The sequence below is a fragment of the Schistosoma haematobium genome, chromosome 1 (genome assembly GCF_000699445.3).
Source record: "Schistosoma haematobium chromosome 1, whole genome shotgun sequence".
Taxonomy (NCBI): domain Eukaryota; kingdom Metazoa; phylum Platyhelminthes; class Trematoda; order Strigeidida; family Schistosomatidae; genus Schistosoma; species Schistosoma haematobium.
In genome coordinates, this window is record NC_067196.1 from 86,331,295 (window position 1) to 86,349,970 (window position 18,676).

An 18,676-nucleotide genomic window follows, 5' to 3' on the forward strand; every position below is an offset into this window, starting at 1 on the left:
TCCTAAATAGTTCAATTTAAGGCAACTAGATGAGCACAAATAAACGTATTACATTTGTAACCCGTAATCAGCATATAACAAGTACAAAAGAATCATCAGTTAGTATAAACATCGCGACCGCCACAGACTAAATGAGAACAGATTTCTGTAATAGATTGTACTTCTCTTTAGGTTCATCACATGTCTGTCTGGCTATGTATCTAGAATGTAGATATTAGTACTAGAATTAACAACCGAAATCAAAACAAACTCACCTGTATAGTATAATTGTATTTCATCAAAATATCAGTTGTGTGTACTTAAATCATCATATTGGATTAAAACCATAGATTTTCCAACATTCTTCAACACGATCCCATTAGCTAGTCAGAGATCATTTCCATGACTAAAGATACTTCATATTCGAACGCAGAACCCTTCTTTTAGTAGATTCTATGGAGTCCTTTTCGTTACTGAATGTTAATCATTCTTATATTGCCGTAGAATTGTGTCTACTTCCCTTCCAGATAATTAAATGTTGAAACAGCAATCGATTTAATGGCAGTTTTACGTGTCCTGACAGAATTTTCTCTCTGACCATTAGAACATGGGTGTCTAGAAGCAGTGAACAGATGTCTACACACCAAACTGTTTAACCGGTTAGTGACTGTTTTTGCAGTAAACCGAGAACAGTTATCAGTCACTAACACTATAGGGACCTCCTGACCAACTAAAAACTTTTCTTAATGCTCAAAAGTGTGAAATCAGAACATGATGAGATTGTGAAAATAACTTGAGGCCACTTTAAAAAAATCAATGACACTGATTACATAGTGTCAGCCGAGAAAGAATAAAATAGTCCGCACAAACTCTCTGCCAGGCCTCAAACGATACTCGTCATAGAATCCTTTCTGAAGAATGATTTTCCAACTCATGACACCTTCCATCATTTTCAACTTAACTACTGTATCTGTTTTTATCTCCAGCCGCTAACAAGTTCATCTCGTTCGGGTAATCATTCTCTGAACACCCAAATATTCACTATAAGGATCTTCAAGGACAGATTTACGTAATGAAGAAGGAATAACAACATGATCATTTCAACACTGAATACCATCAAGAGTAGTGGATAACTTATACTGCTTTGAAAAAAAGCAGAAAATTTACGTTTTAGATCAGCATTTCAGCCTTTTCGCATGATACTGAGTATGCATCCAAATTAATAATAGGTCCCTCTAATGAAATCTAGACGTCTTACCGGTAAAGGATGCACTAACAAACACTACGCAGTATAAACAGGTTTGCCTTATAATGATTGTCGAGATATGTAGTCCTGGTGTAAAAGCGTTACCGTCAACTTGGTATCCAAGAAATTCAAAACTACGTTCACCAGATGGTCACTTATATGGATCCACCGTAATATTCTGCTCAATTAAACGATACGATAAAGCAATAGGGCTATGGTCATGGACTTCTTTATCAAAACCATGAATAATAAGATGACTCTGACAAACGGCATCACCTTTAACATCATTGACCATATTACTCATCATTTCCCGAAATTTGGCTGTAAAATGACGCAAATCAAATTGAAGTTGTATTTGAATAGACCAAAAGAAAGTGTTAGTTGTCGTCAAAATAGATGAGGAGTGATCTAAGACGGTTTGAAAGAGATAAAATTTTTAGTCAACTTTTAAGAATACCTTAGAACCATGAAGTCGATTAGGATTATTTTCAGCTTCTACAGTCGTTCGTGTTTGCTTCAACAAACGAGAGTTCAATGCTCATCCATAATCACCACATATTCTAGAGTTTTTGCCATCAGACTTCGAGGATATAATAATTATATAACTCCATACTGAGGACTGGATTGGTTCAGTTATACGTTTCCTACACAAATCGTTAAATGTTTAATGTATTACTTCTCGAAAATCATAGGGAATCATTTGTCTTTTAAGAAAGACTGGATCATCTTGTACTTGAAGTCTTATCTGCCGAATTCCCATACATCCTCTGTACTTAGCAGATGCAGCTATCAAATCTTTAAGTAAAGCGTTGAAATCTTCTTTAGAAACTAATAAAGTCACCTCTACTTTGAGACTGTAAAATTTTGGTCTAGTTCGTCATTAGTACCGCTATAATAGATCTAATCATAAAATTATAGACTTGTCATGATGTGACTGCCTAATCTATAAGATCTTGCGTGGAAATCACACCATTGTGTACACTGACTCATCGTAACGTAATAATCAGTAATATAACGTCTAATATTTCTGAACACATTCGGGCTGAAGATAGAATAAAGTATTTGTTGTGTATGAACACAATCTATACAGAATGGCCAGGTTGTGAGGCCGAGCAATGCGATCCGATTGAATGAATTCATGTTCCCTCATAGACTATCGTTGACCTGCCTTTTGTGTTACATGGTGAATATAAATATTTTTAGTAATCCCATGCTCGGCTTCAAAGTTTATGTGTTTATGAACCAATGCCACTTTAAGTTACTAGCATTTGATCACAAATACCTTGGAAATATCGCTCGCATCTGCTGGGATCGCCAGGTAAATAATAGTGAAGTTAGACATAAGGTATTAGAGAATAATTGTAGACCAGTTGACGAGGTTGTGAATTTTCATCGACTGAGATGGTTTGACCACGTGTTGCGTATGCCTGAACTCCAACTTCCACGATGCGCGATGCTGACCAGTGTTAGAAACGGTTAAAAGAAAGTCAGGATCGACCAAACCAAGAGGTAACATCATTTCTTGAAGTCACTAACTTCTAGTCTGGGCCATGTTGGTAGATTCGAACAACGTGGTTGAGGTCCAGGTGACTATCGTAACAAATGGTTAAAAACTCTTGGTGACATGGCTGAGGATAGATCACAATGCCGTAGGTGTATACACTCTTTGTCTACCCTTTAACCGTGAGATTAAACTCACTTTATGCATTGATTTCTGAAAACCAATTTTTTCTCTTGATATAATGTCTTCTTTTAAATATAACTACTACTGAAGTGACTGCTTTTATGGATTTGGTGTTCATCTTGTTGTGCTAAGTTGGTATAGCAACTTGGAATGATGCACGCTTGTGCCTGGTCCTACGTGGTAGATGACCGACCGATATATTACACTGGTTTGTACATGTCAATAATAAACAATACTAAGTTAATATCATTTGACAAGTGGACCCTTTGTTGTATCAACTTGAGTATGTTTGCAAAATTCCATGAAATGTGTAAAAACCAACTGACATGCATATGATTATTAGTATTCTGGAACTTCTAATCTAATAACTGTTGGTGTTTGACTTCTGTTGCTTAAAAATTCTATATGAGTAATGCGTAAGGCTCTGAGACACTGAAAAAGTAAGATTCATCATCCTGTCCAGCTGATGCAGCAATTCATGAACCAACTCCGAGAATTAGTGATTATAATCATACGACTAGCACCACTGATGACAACCTTCCATCTGGTGAAACCACGTTTCCGTGTTTTGAAAGGGAATAAATTATTTATAAGGTTTATAATACAGTCCATTTTCTGTGTGGTCACTTATCTCATTCAGGCAGAGAAACAAGAAAAACTAGGCGCTTGATATTGGAAGACGAATGAAGATAAATTGACGAGATTAAGCCAAACGGCAGTTATCCTAATCCACCAAAGCATAGTACAGACATGACAGGTGTCGGCCAAAAGGCGGATAGTGAGAAATAAAGTAAAATTATTAGAGAACCGTTGACTCGACGCTGTTTTGACTAAATGGTTACGTTAACGAAATATACATGCTGCAAACCCTCGTATTTAATTATCTACTTAATTTATATCAGAGGACAACGGAACGAAACAAAACAAATGCGAGGAAGAATTTCGGATAGGCATATTTCATACACTCGTTGATCCAGACAGACAACTAGAGAAAGAAAGTGTAGAAGCAGAGCAAAACGGCAAACATACCAACTCACTATACGACAAATTACAAGCGTTAGTCTAGCTAGAAAAATAGATAGTGAGTAGTGTGACAAAGAGACATTCATTGGACAAAATAATGAGTAACAGACAAACGCATTCAAGTACACACAAGGCGCATGAGCATAGAAATACAAGGAATGGGACGTGTATATGATTCGAAGGTTATTATGAAAGTAAAATTGGCTCAATGTCACAAGCTCTTTGAGTTATTAAAGTCAGTTCAAAAGCTTGAATGAATTGTGTGAGCATGTACTGTCACTAGACACTACATAATAATGGTAAGAGATATTGTGTTTGATCACATACACATCTGACCAAACGTGTAACTGTCAAAATTTTCTCATATGGACTGGAATGTAACATGACATTGTATAAATACCTGACAATGTCCCTCCACATATTAATCTCAGTAATTTACAGAAAACGACGATAATAAGTCTTACTATTTCAAGGGGTAAATGACTCCTTAAAATCTACATCTTTGTAGAGGTTCAACACTGATTCTTACCTTGCTACTTTTAACGTACACGACTACCTAAATGCTCCAGATAAAGTATGGTGGCCATTTCTGAAGGAATCTTATACTAAACGACTCTCTTTCTACATAAAAGTCTTAAACCAACTAATCTCTACCCACATTCCAATATGTCGTTTCCATAAACCATTACAGTCTTCTTAAATGTTTGTAATCGAGACATGATTTTGTAAGGTAGTTGGACAACACTGTTTCCGATTTTTTCATTTCCAGTATATCTTCACTATCAATCAAGTGAAAGGTTAATTCTGTTTGGAAATTTATTCAAAGTAAGTAACTTAATCATTTTTCTTTAAAAACCAGCCAAATTCAGAAACGAATACTTTAAAATATTGGTATGTCACTTTAGTGTATTCCTAAAGTAACTAAATAGATAGAGACTACTAACTTCTTGATTCAAGTAATGGTACTAGGAGTATGTTAACATTTTCGAAAAAAAACAGACTATGAGAGGCAAGGGCTCTCAGCAGTGCAATATCTCAGCATTCACTTGACATCGGACATACCTTTGACATTCCTCAAGCTTTCAAAATTATTTACAAACAAAGAGACACTGCTTTTTTTCGGTTTTCTGAAGCGATTGCTGTAAAAACATACCTTTTTGTCCAACTCCACATGTAGGTTTCTAGAGTTACTGCCGGTCCCAAGCCCGGGTAAAGAAGGAGGGTCGGGCATGGGGTTAGAGACCGTATTCCATAGAAAAATAACTCGCTAAAAAAACGCTAACCAGAAAAAATAATTCAAACCATTTAACCCCTGCCCTGAGAGTCAGAAGGTCTTCATTAAGAAGAACTATGACGCCTCATGGTGAGAGCTGAGTTCTTTCGGAAGTCACGAGGTCAATCCCTGTTCTAACAACCAGGTACATGGAACGTCCGGACATTGTGGGAGACCGAGAAGACCAGCCAAATGGCAACGGAAATGAGGAGATACAACTTGACAGTACTAGGAATCAGAGAAACCCATTGGACCCGAGCTGGACAATAAAGGCTAAATACGGGAGAGGTGCCACTATTCTCAGGTCACAAAGAGGAAAATGTTCCAAACACTCAGGGATTTGCTCTAATGCTGTCCAAAGTAGCACGAAATGCACTTGTAGGATGGGAATCTCACGGAACCAGAATCATCAAAGTATCATTCAAAACAAAGAAGGAGGGGATCACAATAAATATTATCCAATGTTATGCACCCACCAATGATAGCAATGAGGACATTAAAGATCAATTCTACGAGCGGCTGCAACCAATCATAGAGAAGTGCCTAAGAAAGGACCTCACCATTCTTATAGGAGATCTAAATGCCAAAGTTGGAACAGACAACACCAGATATGAAGATATCATGGGACGACATGGGTTGACTGGGACAGAGAAATGAAAATGGAGACAGATTTGCAAATCTGTATGTATTCAACAAATTAGTCATAGGAGGCACAATATTTCCACACAAGCGTATACACAAGGCTACATGGATCTCACCGGAACACACTACAGAGAACCAGATAGATCATATTTGCATCAACCAAAAATTCCGAAGGACAATGGAAGATGTGAGAACTAGGAGAGGAGCTGACATAGCTTCAGATCACCATCTTGTTGTGGTCAATTTAAAACTGAAGCTAAAGAAAAACTGGACAAACAGTATTACAAAGCTTCAATACAGCCTTCCTTCGAGATACTGACAAACTCAATGAATTTAAGATAGCTCTCAACAACAGGTTCCAAGCCTTACAGGATCTACTGAAGGAAGAAGAAACTACTATGGAGGACAACTGGAGAGGTATCAAAGAAGCATTAACTTCAACGTATCAGGAGATTCTGGGCCTCAAGAAGCATCATTGCAAGGAATAGATCTCTATAGAAACACTGGACAGGATCAAAAAAGGAAGAACAGGAAGACAGCAATTAACAACAGCCGAACACGAGCAGGGAAAGCCCAAGCACAAGCTGAATACATAGAAGCAAACAAGCAAGTGAAGAGGAGCATTAGAGCCGACAGGAAGAAATACGTGGAAGAACTCGCAACGACGGTGGAAAAAGCTGCAAGGGGAAGAAATATGAAACAAATTTACGATACAATGAAGAAACTAGCAGGGAAATACAGTAAACCAGAGAGACCGGCCAACGACAAAGAAGGTAGGCCAATCACTGAAATTCAACAACAGTGGAACAGATGGGTAGAATACTTCGAGGAACTCCTGAACAGGCCGGCTCCAACGAATCCACCGGACATTGAAGCAGAGTACACAGATCTTCCTATAGATGTCAACCCACCAACGACGAAAGAAATCAGAATGGCCATCAGACAAATCAAGAGCGGGAAAGCAGCAGGACCAGACAGCATACCAGCTGAAGCACTGTAGTCAAACATCGAAGTAACTACAAGCATGCTTTAACTTCAATTCAAAAAGATTTGGGAGGAGGAACAAGTGCCGATGGACTGGAAAGAAGGACACCTCATCAAGATTCCAAAGAAAGGAGATCTGAGCAAATGTGAAAACTACAGAGGCATTACACTACTGTCAATACCAGGGAAAGTCTTCAACAGAGCTTTGTTGAACCGGATGAAAGATGCAGTAGACGCCCAACTTCGAGATCAGCAAGCTGAACTACAGTGCAAGGTCGTTCATAGAGGACAGCTGACAGATGCATTCCAAGTAAGGACCAGAGTCTGACAAGGCTGTCTACTCTCTCGCATCCTCTTTCTTCTGGTGGTTGACTGGATTATGAAGACCTCGATATCTGAAGGAAAACACGGCATACAATGGACAGCTCAGAATCAATTAGACGATTTGGACTTCGCAGATGACCTAGCTCTCCTATCGCATACACATGAAAAGATGCAGATGAAGACAGCCAGTGTAGCGGCAGTCTCTGCATCAGTAGGCCTCAGCATACACAAAGGGAAAACCAAGGTCCTCAAATTCAAAGCGGAGAACAGCAATCCAATCACCCTTGATGGCGAAACTCTGGAAGATGTAGAATCCTTCACATATCTGGGAAGCATCGTCGATAGACATGGAGGTTCAGATGCAGACGTAAAGGCGAGGATTGGCAAAGCAAGGGCCGCATTCCTACAATTGAAGAACATATGGAACTCAAAACAACTTTCAACCAATATCAAAGTGAGAATCTTCAATACGAACGTCAAGGCAATTCTACTGTATGGAACTGAAACTTGGAGAACTACAACAACCACAATCAAGAAAGTACAAGTATTTATAAATAGCTGTCTACGCAAGATACTCGACATCCATTGGCCGGATACCATCAGTAACAGCCTGCTGTGGGAGAGAACAAACCAACTTCCAGCTGAAGAGGAAATTAGTAAAAGACAATGGAGTTGGTGGATAGGACATACATTACGGAAATCATGAAACTGTATCAAGAGGCAATCCCTAACTTGAAACCTTGAAGGGAAGCGGAAAAGAGGAAGGCCAAATAACACATTACGTCGGAAAACAGAAGTAGATATGAAAAGGATGAATTACAACTAGAAGGAGCTAGAAAAGATTGCCAAGGACAGTGTTGGATGGCGAGTGCTGGTGACCGGCCTATGCTCTTCTATGAGGAGTAACAGGAGTAAGTAAGTAATCTCTTTTCTGATGAATGTAAGGAAATGAGCCCCAATTTTTATTAATTTAATAGTTGAATTCATGATTCCATTAAAGCTAAACCACCGTGGACCAACATCTACGTCATTTGTTTCACACTATATTTACCTCAATTTAAACTTTCAATGCATATATGATTGCAAGCAGAGGATGGACAACCACGAAATATAATGAATTCATATTATTCTGAATTCATGTCTGTTCTGGCTTTATTTAAATTCATGAAGGATACTAAGTGTATATCAGCTAAATATTTCTCGTATTGTCTCTGTTAAAGCAAATATCTATTTCAGAATATGAATAAAACAGCTTGTTTGTTATTTTCAATGATCATAAAATAAAATATTCACGAAAGATCATTAAATATTCAAAGATTTAGACTGATATGATATTATTATTTTCTTTTATATTTCTGATATGTGGGCGCGGATGATAATGATTGGTTGTTTGTTTAGTCAGACTTGTCTGACAGGCGTCTGATCAGCGTTAGATGAGTTATATATTCTCCTATGTTTATTATTATTAGTGGATTGTTGTCGGTTTCCAGTGTGGAATTATATTTACGTTGTAGTCAGACAAGTTAAATATTCTCGATCTGAATTGTGTTAAAGTCCTGTAGAATGAGATATTGGAAGGGAATCTAGTGTATTTATTTATTTATTCATTCATTATTATTAGCTTTATTCAATATTATATATTTGGTATAATATAAAATTCTCAACACAAATTATTTCCCAGATTGAAGTCATGAGTCAATTGAAGCTAAACCACCATGGAAAACCAGGTCTGTTGTGAGATATTAGCTCACTGAAGACAATGGTGTACGGTGGCGCAACTTCGTGGGTTGGTTGGAGTTAGACATTAACACCATTGAATGCGGCTCAGTGGTCTAGTTGGTTAAGCGCCTGGCGCGGGACTGATAGGTCCTGGGTTCGAGTCTCACGGGGGGCGGGATCGTGGATGCGCACTGCTGAGGAGTCCCATACTAGGACGAAACGGCCGTCTAATGCTTCCAGGTTCTCCATGATGGTCTAGCTTCAATTGGTTCATGATTCCAATCTGTGAAATTTCTAAAATCCCCACAAACCCCTTCTGATAACAAATGAGTCCAACAATTTTCCGTTTCTTTCTTCTTGATTGATCCTGACGATAAATATTGAGTGATCAACAGTTAGATTTTAGCAGTCCAGTAAATGAACATCTGAATAGTGTACATTTTTTTCGCTGTATATTGCCAGTGACCAAAATACCTCTTATTGGGGCTTTTGTATCTTTTACAACGAAAGATTATTCACTTTTCAAAAAACGCATCTGAATAGGTTATGCGATTGATAAACATAATGAAGTATTCAAACAAACAAAATTAGATAACTTGTTGAAATATCTAGATGGCAGGAACAGGTAGCCCAGATGTTCAAGCAGGCCGCCAACTATTCATCTAAGGCAAATTAACATCCCATTCGTGTAGACGAATATATATAATTAGCTGTCCTTTTCATCAGTGTATTAAAATTGAACCAAATAGACAAATGTTATTCTTATTCATTTGAACATTGAATATTCACATGGTAAATGCTTAGAAAAACAAACAAGTGAATGTCGTTTTTTTTTTCAAAATGAATACTAACGAAATAGAATTATAGTTTATGATTAAACATGTTTTCCTTGTATATTATAAACAAGTAAATGCCATTGACCAACCAACGAACCGACCGGTCGACCAGACAACCAAGCAACCATATCATTATTTATTATTATTACGCCTGTTACTCCTCGTGAAGGAGCATAGACCTCTTACTAGCATTTTCCATCCAACCCTATCTTGGGCAATCCTTTCCAGCTCCTTCCAGTTGTCGTTCATCCTTTTCATATCCGCTTTCCGTAGAAAACTAACTCGCTAAAAAAAATGCTAAGTAACCATATCAGAAAAGCTATAAATATAAAATATCATACACTTTGAAATTAACTTAAATGAACGTTTGTAGTTCGATGAGGTATGGGTTCTTTATTACTTCAATCCATAATATATATATAGTTAAATGATCAAATGAATAGATATCATTGTGTTATCATACAAAGAACAATCATAAATACAAAGAAGGTTAATTGTTAGAGACAAACAGAAGAATCATGACAGTTGTTCTAACAGAATTATTATTTCATAGTCTCATCACAGACACACACAAAAAATGTTGATCTTTTCTTTTTTAAAGAAGTAACTATTTGGAAATAGGTGACTTCATGAAAAATGAAAACAATACAAAAAAAACAAACACTTTATGGAATATACAGATAAAATAACAAAAAAACAGAATGAAATCAATACGTTATTGATTTAGTCCGTATCACTTGGTATAGAACTAGTTCGTCGACGGGATAATTGTCCTTGAAATACACTTAGATCATCTACATTTGAAATTGAAGCATCACATGAAATTTCTACTTGTTTTTGTGGTTTTAAACAAAATGCTTCTGTAAAAGAAAAGTATTGAAGCAGATTTTTTTTTAAAAAAAAGCAAACAAACATGGTAACGATAAAAAATATTCTGTGATAAACTGTAAAATAAATTCTGTGGGACAAGTGAATTCTATGGAATAGTAGAACACTATTATAGAATAATGTTGAGATAGTGGAGAAGATTTGTGGCACAGATGGATAATTTTGATGAGGTTTTGTTCTTTGAGCTAGATGGTTTGATCATGGAGTATTCATCGTTCTTCTGAATGACATCATTAGCACAAACTTCAGGTAATAGTGAAGTGTTCGAATTTCTTCACATACGGTTCACAGCTTGTCCTATAGACTTGGATGTTGATTGGTTCTTGTTGACCTTAAACCTGTCATTGTTTACCTCAAGTAAAGATCAACATGAAACAATCAACACGGAGGTGTACAGGACAAGCTATGAACTATATGTGAAGAAATGAGAACACTTATGTTTTACCTGAAATTTGTGCTGATGATGTCTTTCAGAAGAACGATGAAATCTTCACGATTAAATCATCCAGCTCAGAGAACAGAACTCCATGAAAAATAGAATGATGTTATTAAAATAGTGTAAAGTATCCTATACAATATCTTTTAGTTGTTAAAATCGCTTTACTTTTTAATAATTTAATCCATATTTTAATATACTAAAATGTACATTCAATCAAACTAAATTAAAATTAGTAACATCAGAAAGAAAGCCGTCAACTTTTATTCGGTTTTATACTTTACAGTCTAAAAATAGGGATACATTAGACTCAAAATACCTTCGATTGTTTTCGTCAATTAACATTTATATTACACGTTAGAAGCATGAAAACAAGGGTTATTTTTTTGTATTTCTGAGAAAATCCAGGACATTTATAGGAGAAATAGACGATAAAATTCTGGTTAAATTCATTAGTCCAATCACTCATCATCTTACTCACATTGGACATAGTGTTACGAACTAAATAACACTAACACCAAAACCCCCATATGCCTTGGTATGGCGGAGAGTGGGATGGGCCCGCCCCCCCTCTCGAAATGCCCTAACACGGCCACGCGTATACAGCCTCTGCCAGGGAAGTCCTACTCACTGCCTTGTCGTGGAGGAGGTGTTGTTTTCGAAATTGAGAGGATGAAAAGCGAATGTCTGGCGCTTTAACCGGATTCCAAACCAATGGTGCACATGGGCTCCCGTATCCTGCAGGAACAAATGGCGTATGAACCAATCGTTGGTCACCGGCTACCATGGGACTGCATCTCCTCACGACGCTCCACTGCCTTGTGGATCAGACCTTCAGGTCAAAGGCTCGGGGTGTGGCCCCTAAGAAAACCACCTGCTTCGGTCTGGGCACCCGGGCAGTATCCCAGCCCTCACACAAATCGAATGATTTATGCAGCGCATATCTATTTGGTGCCTCCTTGTACCAATGTTTATGTGTTTAAATAAATAAATAAATAATAAAATAACACCAAAAAATAAAGTAAAACAGTCGTTCATATGATTTCAGTTCATTATGATAGTTATTTTTAAACTGTGTAAATCTCCTTGAAATGCCTTCAAACATTGTAGCATGAATAATTATAAACGCGTTTCCTTGGATTTCACTCTCTGCATATATACTACAAACTTTGTAACTGGATTAGAGTGGTCTACTACTGAATAATCCATTTTACGTCTTCTTAAAGTTGACATTCCAGTCATCCTGTCAAACAAAAGGATATTGAAAGGTGTGTCCTGTGGTTAACAAGAATTGAAAAACCAACAGTATATCTTAGTATGATAGACTAGCCCCATTAGACCACATAACCTACACTAGTCCCAGTTCAATAAACTAAGTTCTCCTATGAAAATCGAATAAACTATTCAATCTCAAAATATAACAGCTCTTTTTGCTAACAATGACCACATGACAACGGATACACAAATGATTTGCAAAATCAAGCTGAACTCTAATAAATGCATTTGAAGACAAAGATGAGATATATATCATTTCATGACACTGTCCTTTCAATACTTTCTTAGCTGATTTACATACCTATTATGCTTTTGATTACTAATCAATACTATTGTAAGTTTCACAGTTGAATTTTCACGCGTCGATCATTATTGAAAACATGGTAACACGCGACATCCGTTTCGTCCTTATATGGGACTCCTTAGCAATGCTCATCTATGATATGAAATAGGTAACTGTCTTAAACATCAGCAACAACCTATTGTAGGAGAGAACAAACCAGATCTCAGTGGAGGAAGAAATCAGGAATAAGCACTGGAAGTGGATAGGACACATATTGAGGAAAGCACCCAACTGTTTCATAAGTCAAGTCCTCACATGGAATCCTCAAGGCCAAGCTAGGAGGAGAAGAGGACCAGAGAACAAATTATGCCGAGTGATGGAGACAGACATGAGAAGAATGAACAAAAATTGGACAGAACTAGAAAGAAAGGCCAGAGTGAGTTGTAGAATGCTGATCGTCAGCCTATGCTCCATTCGGAGTAACTGTCTTAAACAATGACATGAACTATTATAATTATTTAGTCAACAACAAATCATGTAATAATCTTTTTATGTTCCCATAGCAACTAACCTTTAGTTTCTTTTAAAAAATTTTGTGAATCAAGCCAATTTTGTTCATATTCTTCTTCATCAGCAGCTTTTTGTACATAGAAACAATTGATAAATGTTGCAATAATATTCACAGATATTAAAAGGCAAAAACATCCAATAACTATTGGTAAAAATAAATTTTTTAAACGATTTACACAACCTTCAGGATAAGCTAAATAATATGGAATAACATAAAATAGATTATTCATTTCAGGTGATTGTATTGTTAATGAAGTAAGTTTATTTCTGGTTAATTTTGATGCATTATTACAATGTTCATTTGTATAAGTTTGTAAATCACAACATGAATATGGTACATGTTGTTTAGGTATTGCTTCATTAGCCACACCATAATCGTCATAAGCTATTGGGTTTTTTTTTTAAAAAAAAAGAAAAATAATTAGGAAAGAGAAAAATCAACACTGATGAAATGATACAAAACATATATATACAACAACAACTTAATATCAGAAGGGATTTTATGAATATTGTAGTAATTTCAATGGTTGAGGTCATGAGTCAATCGAAGCTAGACCATCATGGAAAAACTAAAAGCAGTGGACGGTCGTTTCTCCTTATTGTGGGACTCCTCAGCAGTGCGCACCCACGAAACTGCCACCCGCGAGATTCAAACCCAGGACCTATCGATCTCGCTCGCAAGTGCTTAACATCTAGACCACTAAGTCGGTCGATATCCAACGGTATCAATGTCTAACTCCAACTAATCCACAAAATTGAGTGACACATCCACTATTGTCATCAGTGAGTTACTATTTCACAACAGACCTGGTTGAACTCCATTGGTTACTGCTTCTCACTAGAACTCCAGGATATACCTCTTGAAGCGAGCCACCAGTGAGCATATTTTGATTCATATCAGAAGGGTTATTTTGTACAGTAGCTTCGAGAATTTCGATTTTATCAATATTAAAATAAATATGGAGCATTAAGTGATCGTAAACAATACATTTTAAATCATTAACTAAATCCTACTAAATATAACCCATTCTTTAAGCATATATCTTTTACATACATCTGAAGCCATTGGTATCCATTTGAATAGACCTATCTTTTATATTCATAAGAAATTTTTACGATGAGACCTTTGAGCGACGCTAGACTGACCTTGAGAATGTCCACCTAATATCTAGGACCAAATAAACATTATAAACCCGTGTGAGGATTAGAATTATGATTTACAGTTGATGGTTAAGATTAGGAATAAGATTTAGAATTTCCATTACAAATTAGCATAAGTTATAATGCCAAAAATCTGTTTCGTCAAATGGATGAGTGAATTTCGCCTCCAAATCCGAGATCTATCATTTTGTACCTGATTGGTTCGTCTACAAATTATGGTCTCGCCATTTTTACAATCATTCCCCTTATTTTTGTCATCATAATAATCAATATCTAAGTGAGTTACTGTTGATTTATTACAGAATCTCTCTCTTTTCACAAATATCTTTGTAACAAAATTATTGTTCTCTATTTATTGATTAGCTGCAACATACTCTTTATGAATACACTACCGTTATTAATACTGGACTCAGTCAATGTAATCAATCCTCTCATATTATATTGAGCATTTTATCGATTATATAACTCGATATCACAATTCATTCATTTATCGACTAATTCCTCGGATATTAGTTCTTTTTTATCATCAGATCTTTGAATTACTTTACATAATCATGATAGATTTCATTAATTTTAATATCCGTAAATGGGACATCCTTCCCAGTGATTTCCAACTGCTATTTATGTTTTTGATGTCTGCCTCCAAATAATGAATAGTAATTTAGAAACAACTGGAATTTGACGGAGAATCCTGATAGGCGACCTATAGTTTGTAGTGTCGGTTATTATGTTAAGCCCATATACCTTATCTAAATTCGTTATTGATTAACGTGATTTAAGTCGATGATTATATACGACGATAGGCGACATATATATTTCAATAACAACCAATCATTGAGATCTCCTTGGAGTCAGATTCCGGGGCACTAAAGTGGAGAGCCCTTTTGACAACATCGTTCGATCTAAATGACGACAAAACCAAGGGCCCCACAAGTTCTTCATGATGGATAATAGGTAGTATGTAAGTAATTAAACAAGTAAATAACTGAAAATTATTTATAGTTTAAGGTTAGAACTTACAGTGTTCAAGTATGTTATCATAGAAATTAGTGACGAAATGTTTTGTAAGAAAATTTTCTAATCTGTATAAGTTGAAGCCGAAAGTACAGATGATAAATAGGTTTAACGTGATATTGAATCATATACGTGATTCGATAGATTTACAACTGATAAACATCAATAGTTCGATGATACTCCAACGAAGAACAAAAGAAATCACTTCATAATAAATTCTTTATGAGATTATATGGATTAATCAAACTATAAGGGTTACAATAATTTTAATAAGCAAAGATGGATAGTGACTAGCAGTGAAATCGTCCTGTTTGGGACTCGTCAGCTGGATGTACCTGCATCTCAGAGTTGATGTTCACTCTGGGACTCGAACTCAATACCGTTCGTTTCAAACGCCATCGCGTCATCCACTTAGCTACTAAGTCCTGATAGCCACTTGCTTGTGCAATGGGGTGAAGTTTAATTCACTTGATATTGTTTTACTCGAATAAGAGACTGATCAATTTCAGTCCTAAAACATCAATGGGAAGATTCAAGTAAAACAATATCAAGTGAATAATTTTAATGTCCGAAAATTCATAAATAATGAATATTATTATGGTAACTTCAGTAGATCATAATGCTAATTTTAATCACTTTCACACAAAGTTTTACATTTGAAGATCTCTCAATACTGACTAAATCAAGTTATTGTAACCGATTTATTAATTACAGTTCTATGTATTTGACTTTCACGTTTACTATGAGTTTCTAAGCTATTGATACTATTCGGTTACCTAGAATGAATGCCTAGAATTTCAGTTTACAAAAACCACTTATCTATAGTATGTTAAATTAATTCACAAGATAAAACTTACATCCTCTACCACAACAATGAAGAGCTTCTTGTATATTTGCCATAACTGTTTTATCTTCTAAGCCAGGTTGAAACATTTGAACAGCAAATGTTACACCAACTTCTAAATGTCTTAACCATTGTGATAGTATAGTATAAAGAATACCACTTTCTAACACTGCTAAAAATACCAGGGCAAATATCTAAAAAGATAGAAAATTAATAATTAAATAATGATTAGTTTAAAGACTGATAAAAGTATTTACAGAAATGAATCAAACATCATCAAGTGCATATATCAGATCGTTTGCCGTTCTCATCAATGAATTCAAGAGTTATATAATGGTCCACCTGGGTGCTTGGTATCTGTGTGGTTGTGCCACAAGATTGAGCTGTACTAATCAGATTATAGCGTTAAAGCCTATATGGTGTCTGGTTCTCCTGTTAAACGGGGTTGAGCTGTACTGTTTGGGTTGTCACGTGAAAGTCCGGGTGGTGTCTGGTTCTCCTGAAAACCAATGTAAAATTACCCTGGTCCACAAGGGTATGTTATATAGTTATATAATAGTAGGTTGTCAATTTTTTAAAAGTTGTTATGGAGGTACCAGGACGAAGTTTGATTGAGAATCTTTATGGATGGCCTTCGCTTCTCCATCACCAGTGACAGGAGTAAGTAAGTAAATAAATAAGTGTATGATCAAAAATAACTTCTAATATAAAAACTCGAAATACATTTGACACTGTTAAGAGTCCATATCAAAATTCATATTGAAACAAACACCATTTATATTGATCACTATATACAACTATCCATTATTATTTTAATGAATTAAAGTTGAAGCCATTAATCGATCAACCAGACAGGTCAAATAACTTGATTTAATCATTTTATTTAATATTAATGTTGCTAATATATGCATAATGTATAAAAAAATTAGTCAATTCTTAGTTCTACTGTCAAACTGACCATACCTAGATTAAATATCTACGCTACAAATACGAATGATCTACTTTACAATTGATTAACCACTGGTTGGTGATCAATATCATGTGTATCAAGTTCTTTTTAGTGCAGATCGATTGCTATCGACCAAGTTGAAATGTGACCATTAGTCTAGGTGACTCGACATTACGTGCATTATGTTGAGATGAGATGGTGGTTGGAGGTAGTCAACAGGAAACCCTGGATCCGAGTTTCATGCTATTCGGCAATCGTCAGCAAGATGTACTTGTAATCGTGAAGTAACTGATGCTTCCTGACGGATTCGATCCCGTGTCACCCAGCTTCACAACCAGAGACGTAACCAGTGGGCTATCCGGGCCGTGATTGACCTCCTGTAAGACTGAGATTTACTTCCAACTGACTGATCACTCGTTGGTGATCAATGCCATGTGTATCAGGTCCTTCTTAGTTCAGATTGAATCCTAACGACCAAACAGTACGATGCCTAAGTTCAGAGTTTCATGTCCACTACCTTCAATCACCATCTTAAGAATGATCTACGAAGGTTAACATTCTGGAATATAATGAAGCTTAATCCATTAACTTCATTAATATTCAAAATAATATTGAAATTTTTGCGTTAGCTCAACTAACTTGTTTGGGAAATTAATTGATTCACGTTTACGGTTATCGTGATAATCTAGTCTTCTTTAAAAAATGGAAATTTTTCTGTACTGTAGAGTAAGTTTATTTCATGATGATTATATAATAGAACACATGATATTCATCGTTTTAAAATAGTTGGATTGATAAACACAATGGGAAAAATAATTTCATTCGATCTAGAATATTATCTTATTGAATGACTAAATTTTGTGGATTTTCTGCTGATTCAACAATGTTCAAAAGTTAAAAATGCATAATATGAACTGAAATGAGCTACATCTACAACTTTGAAACAACCTATGTAACATAAAGATGTTATCACAGGGTCGTGACTGACCTCATATAGGGATGAGATATTTATAATGACTGATCACTGATTGATAACTTATGTCATTTTTCTGTGATCCTCTGGGTAAAACAGAATTTATCGAACAAGTAAGGTTTGGGTACCTGTCTGGTACCTCTGATATGGTAAGCCATTCAGAATTAGCCAAATGAGAAAGTCAGTCGATGTCAATCAGAAATTACATCAAGGACAGGTGGATTTATTAGCTAAGAAATGGATTGATTTCCTAAGTCGTAGAGTTGTGTATATATAAATGAAGATTTGTGCATTTTATTCAGTAGCCCAATATACTTTCTCGTCAACTCTTGTGTTCTCGCCTACGTAGCCAGTTGAGGGGTTAGCGCGTAGCACATCTTGTATCAGTACCAGGTTTCGGACACCACCCATCATAACAGTTTCTAGTGACGTTATTTTTATCAAACCCAGGCAAAAATAAAAAATTCCAAGTATCTGTTTTAGCAGATCAGCTTAAATCAATCTTGCAGCTGCAGTAAAGAGAATTTCAAGCATCACAATTGAAAATGTTCGAAATGATTACACAAAAGTTGG

General features: G+C 36.0%; 2 protein-coding genes across 2 annotated transcripts in view; one reads left to right on the forward strand and one right to left on the reverse strand.

Moving 5' to 3' along the window:
• Nucleotides 1-6,485: 6,485 nt before the first annotated feature.
• MS3_00000957 (uncharacterized protein) lies at nucleotides 6,486-7,345 on the forward strand. The gene has a single exon (XM_051208520.1). The coding sequence runs from the start codon at nucleotides 6,542-6,544 to the stop codon at nucleotides 6,845-6,847; it is 306 nt and encodes a 101-aa protein (XP_051075394.1). The 5' UTR covers nucleotides 6,486-6,541; the 3' UTR covers nucleotides 6,848-7,345.
• A 2,265-nt stretch (nucleotides 7,346-9,610) lies between these two features.
• The window catches only part of MS3_00002346 (uncharacterized protein), a 35,317-nt gene continuing 26,251 nt past the window's right edge, over nucleotides 9,611-18,676 (reverse strand). Inside the window, exons 3-5 of the mRNA XM_035732481.2 lie at nucleotides 16,195-16,375; nucleotides 13,164-13,547; nucleotides 9,611-10,570 (exon numbers count right to left, since the gene is read on the reverse strand). Of these exons, the coding sequence (XP_035587497.2) occupies nucleotides 10,434-10,570; nucleotides 13,164-13,547; nucleotides 16,195-16,270 (597 nt within the window). The 5' untranslated portion in view covers nucleotides 16,271-16,375 and the 3' untranslated portion in view covers nucleotides 9,611-10,433. The remainder of the gene's footprint in view (nucleotides 10,571-13,163; nucleotides 13,548-16,194; nucleotides 16,376-18,676) is intronic.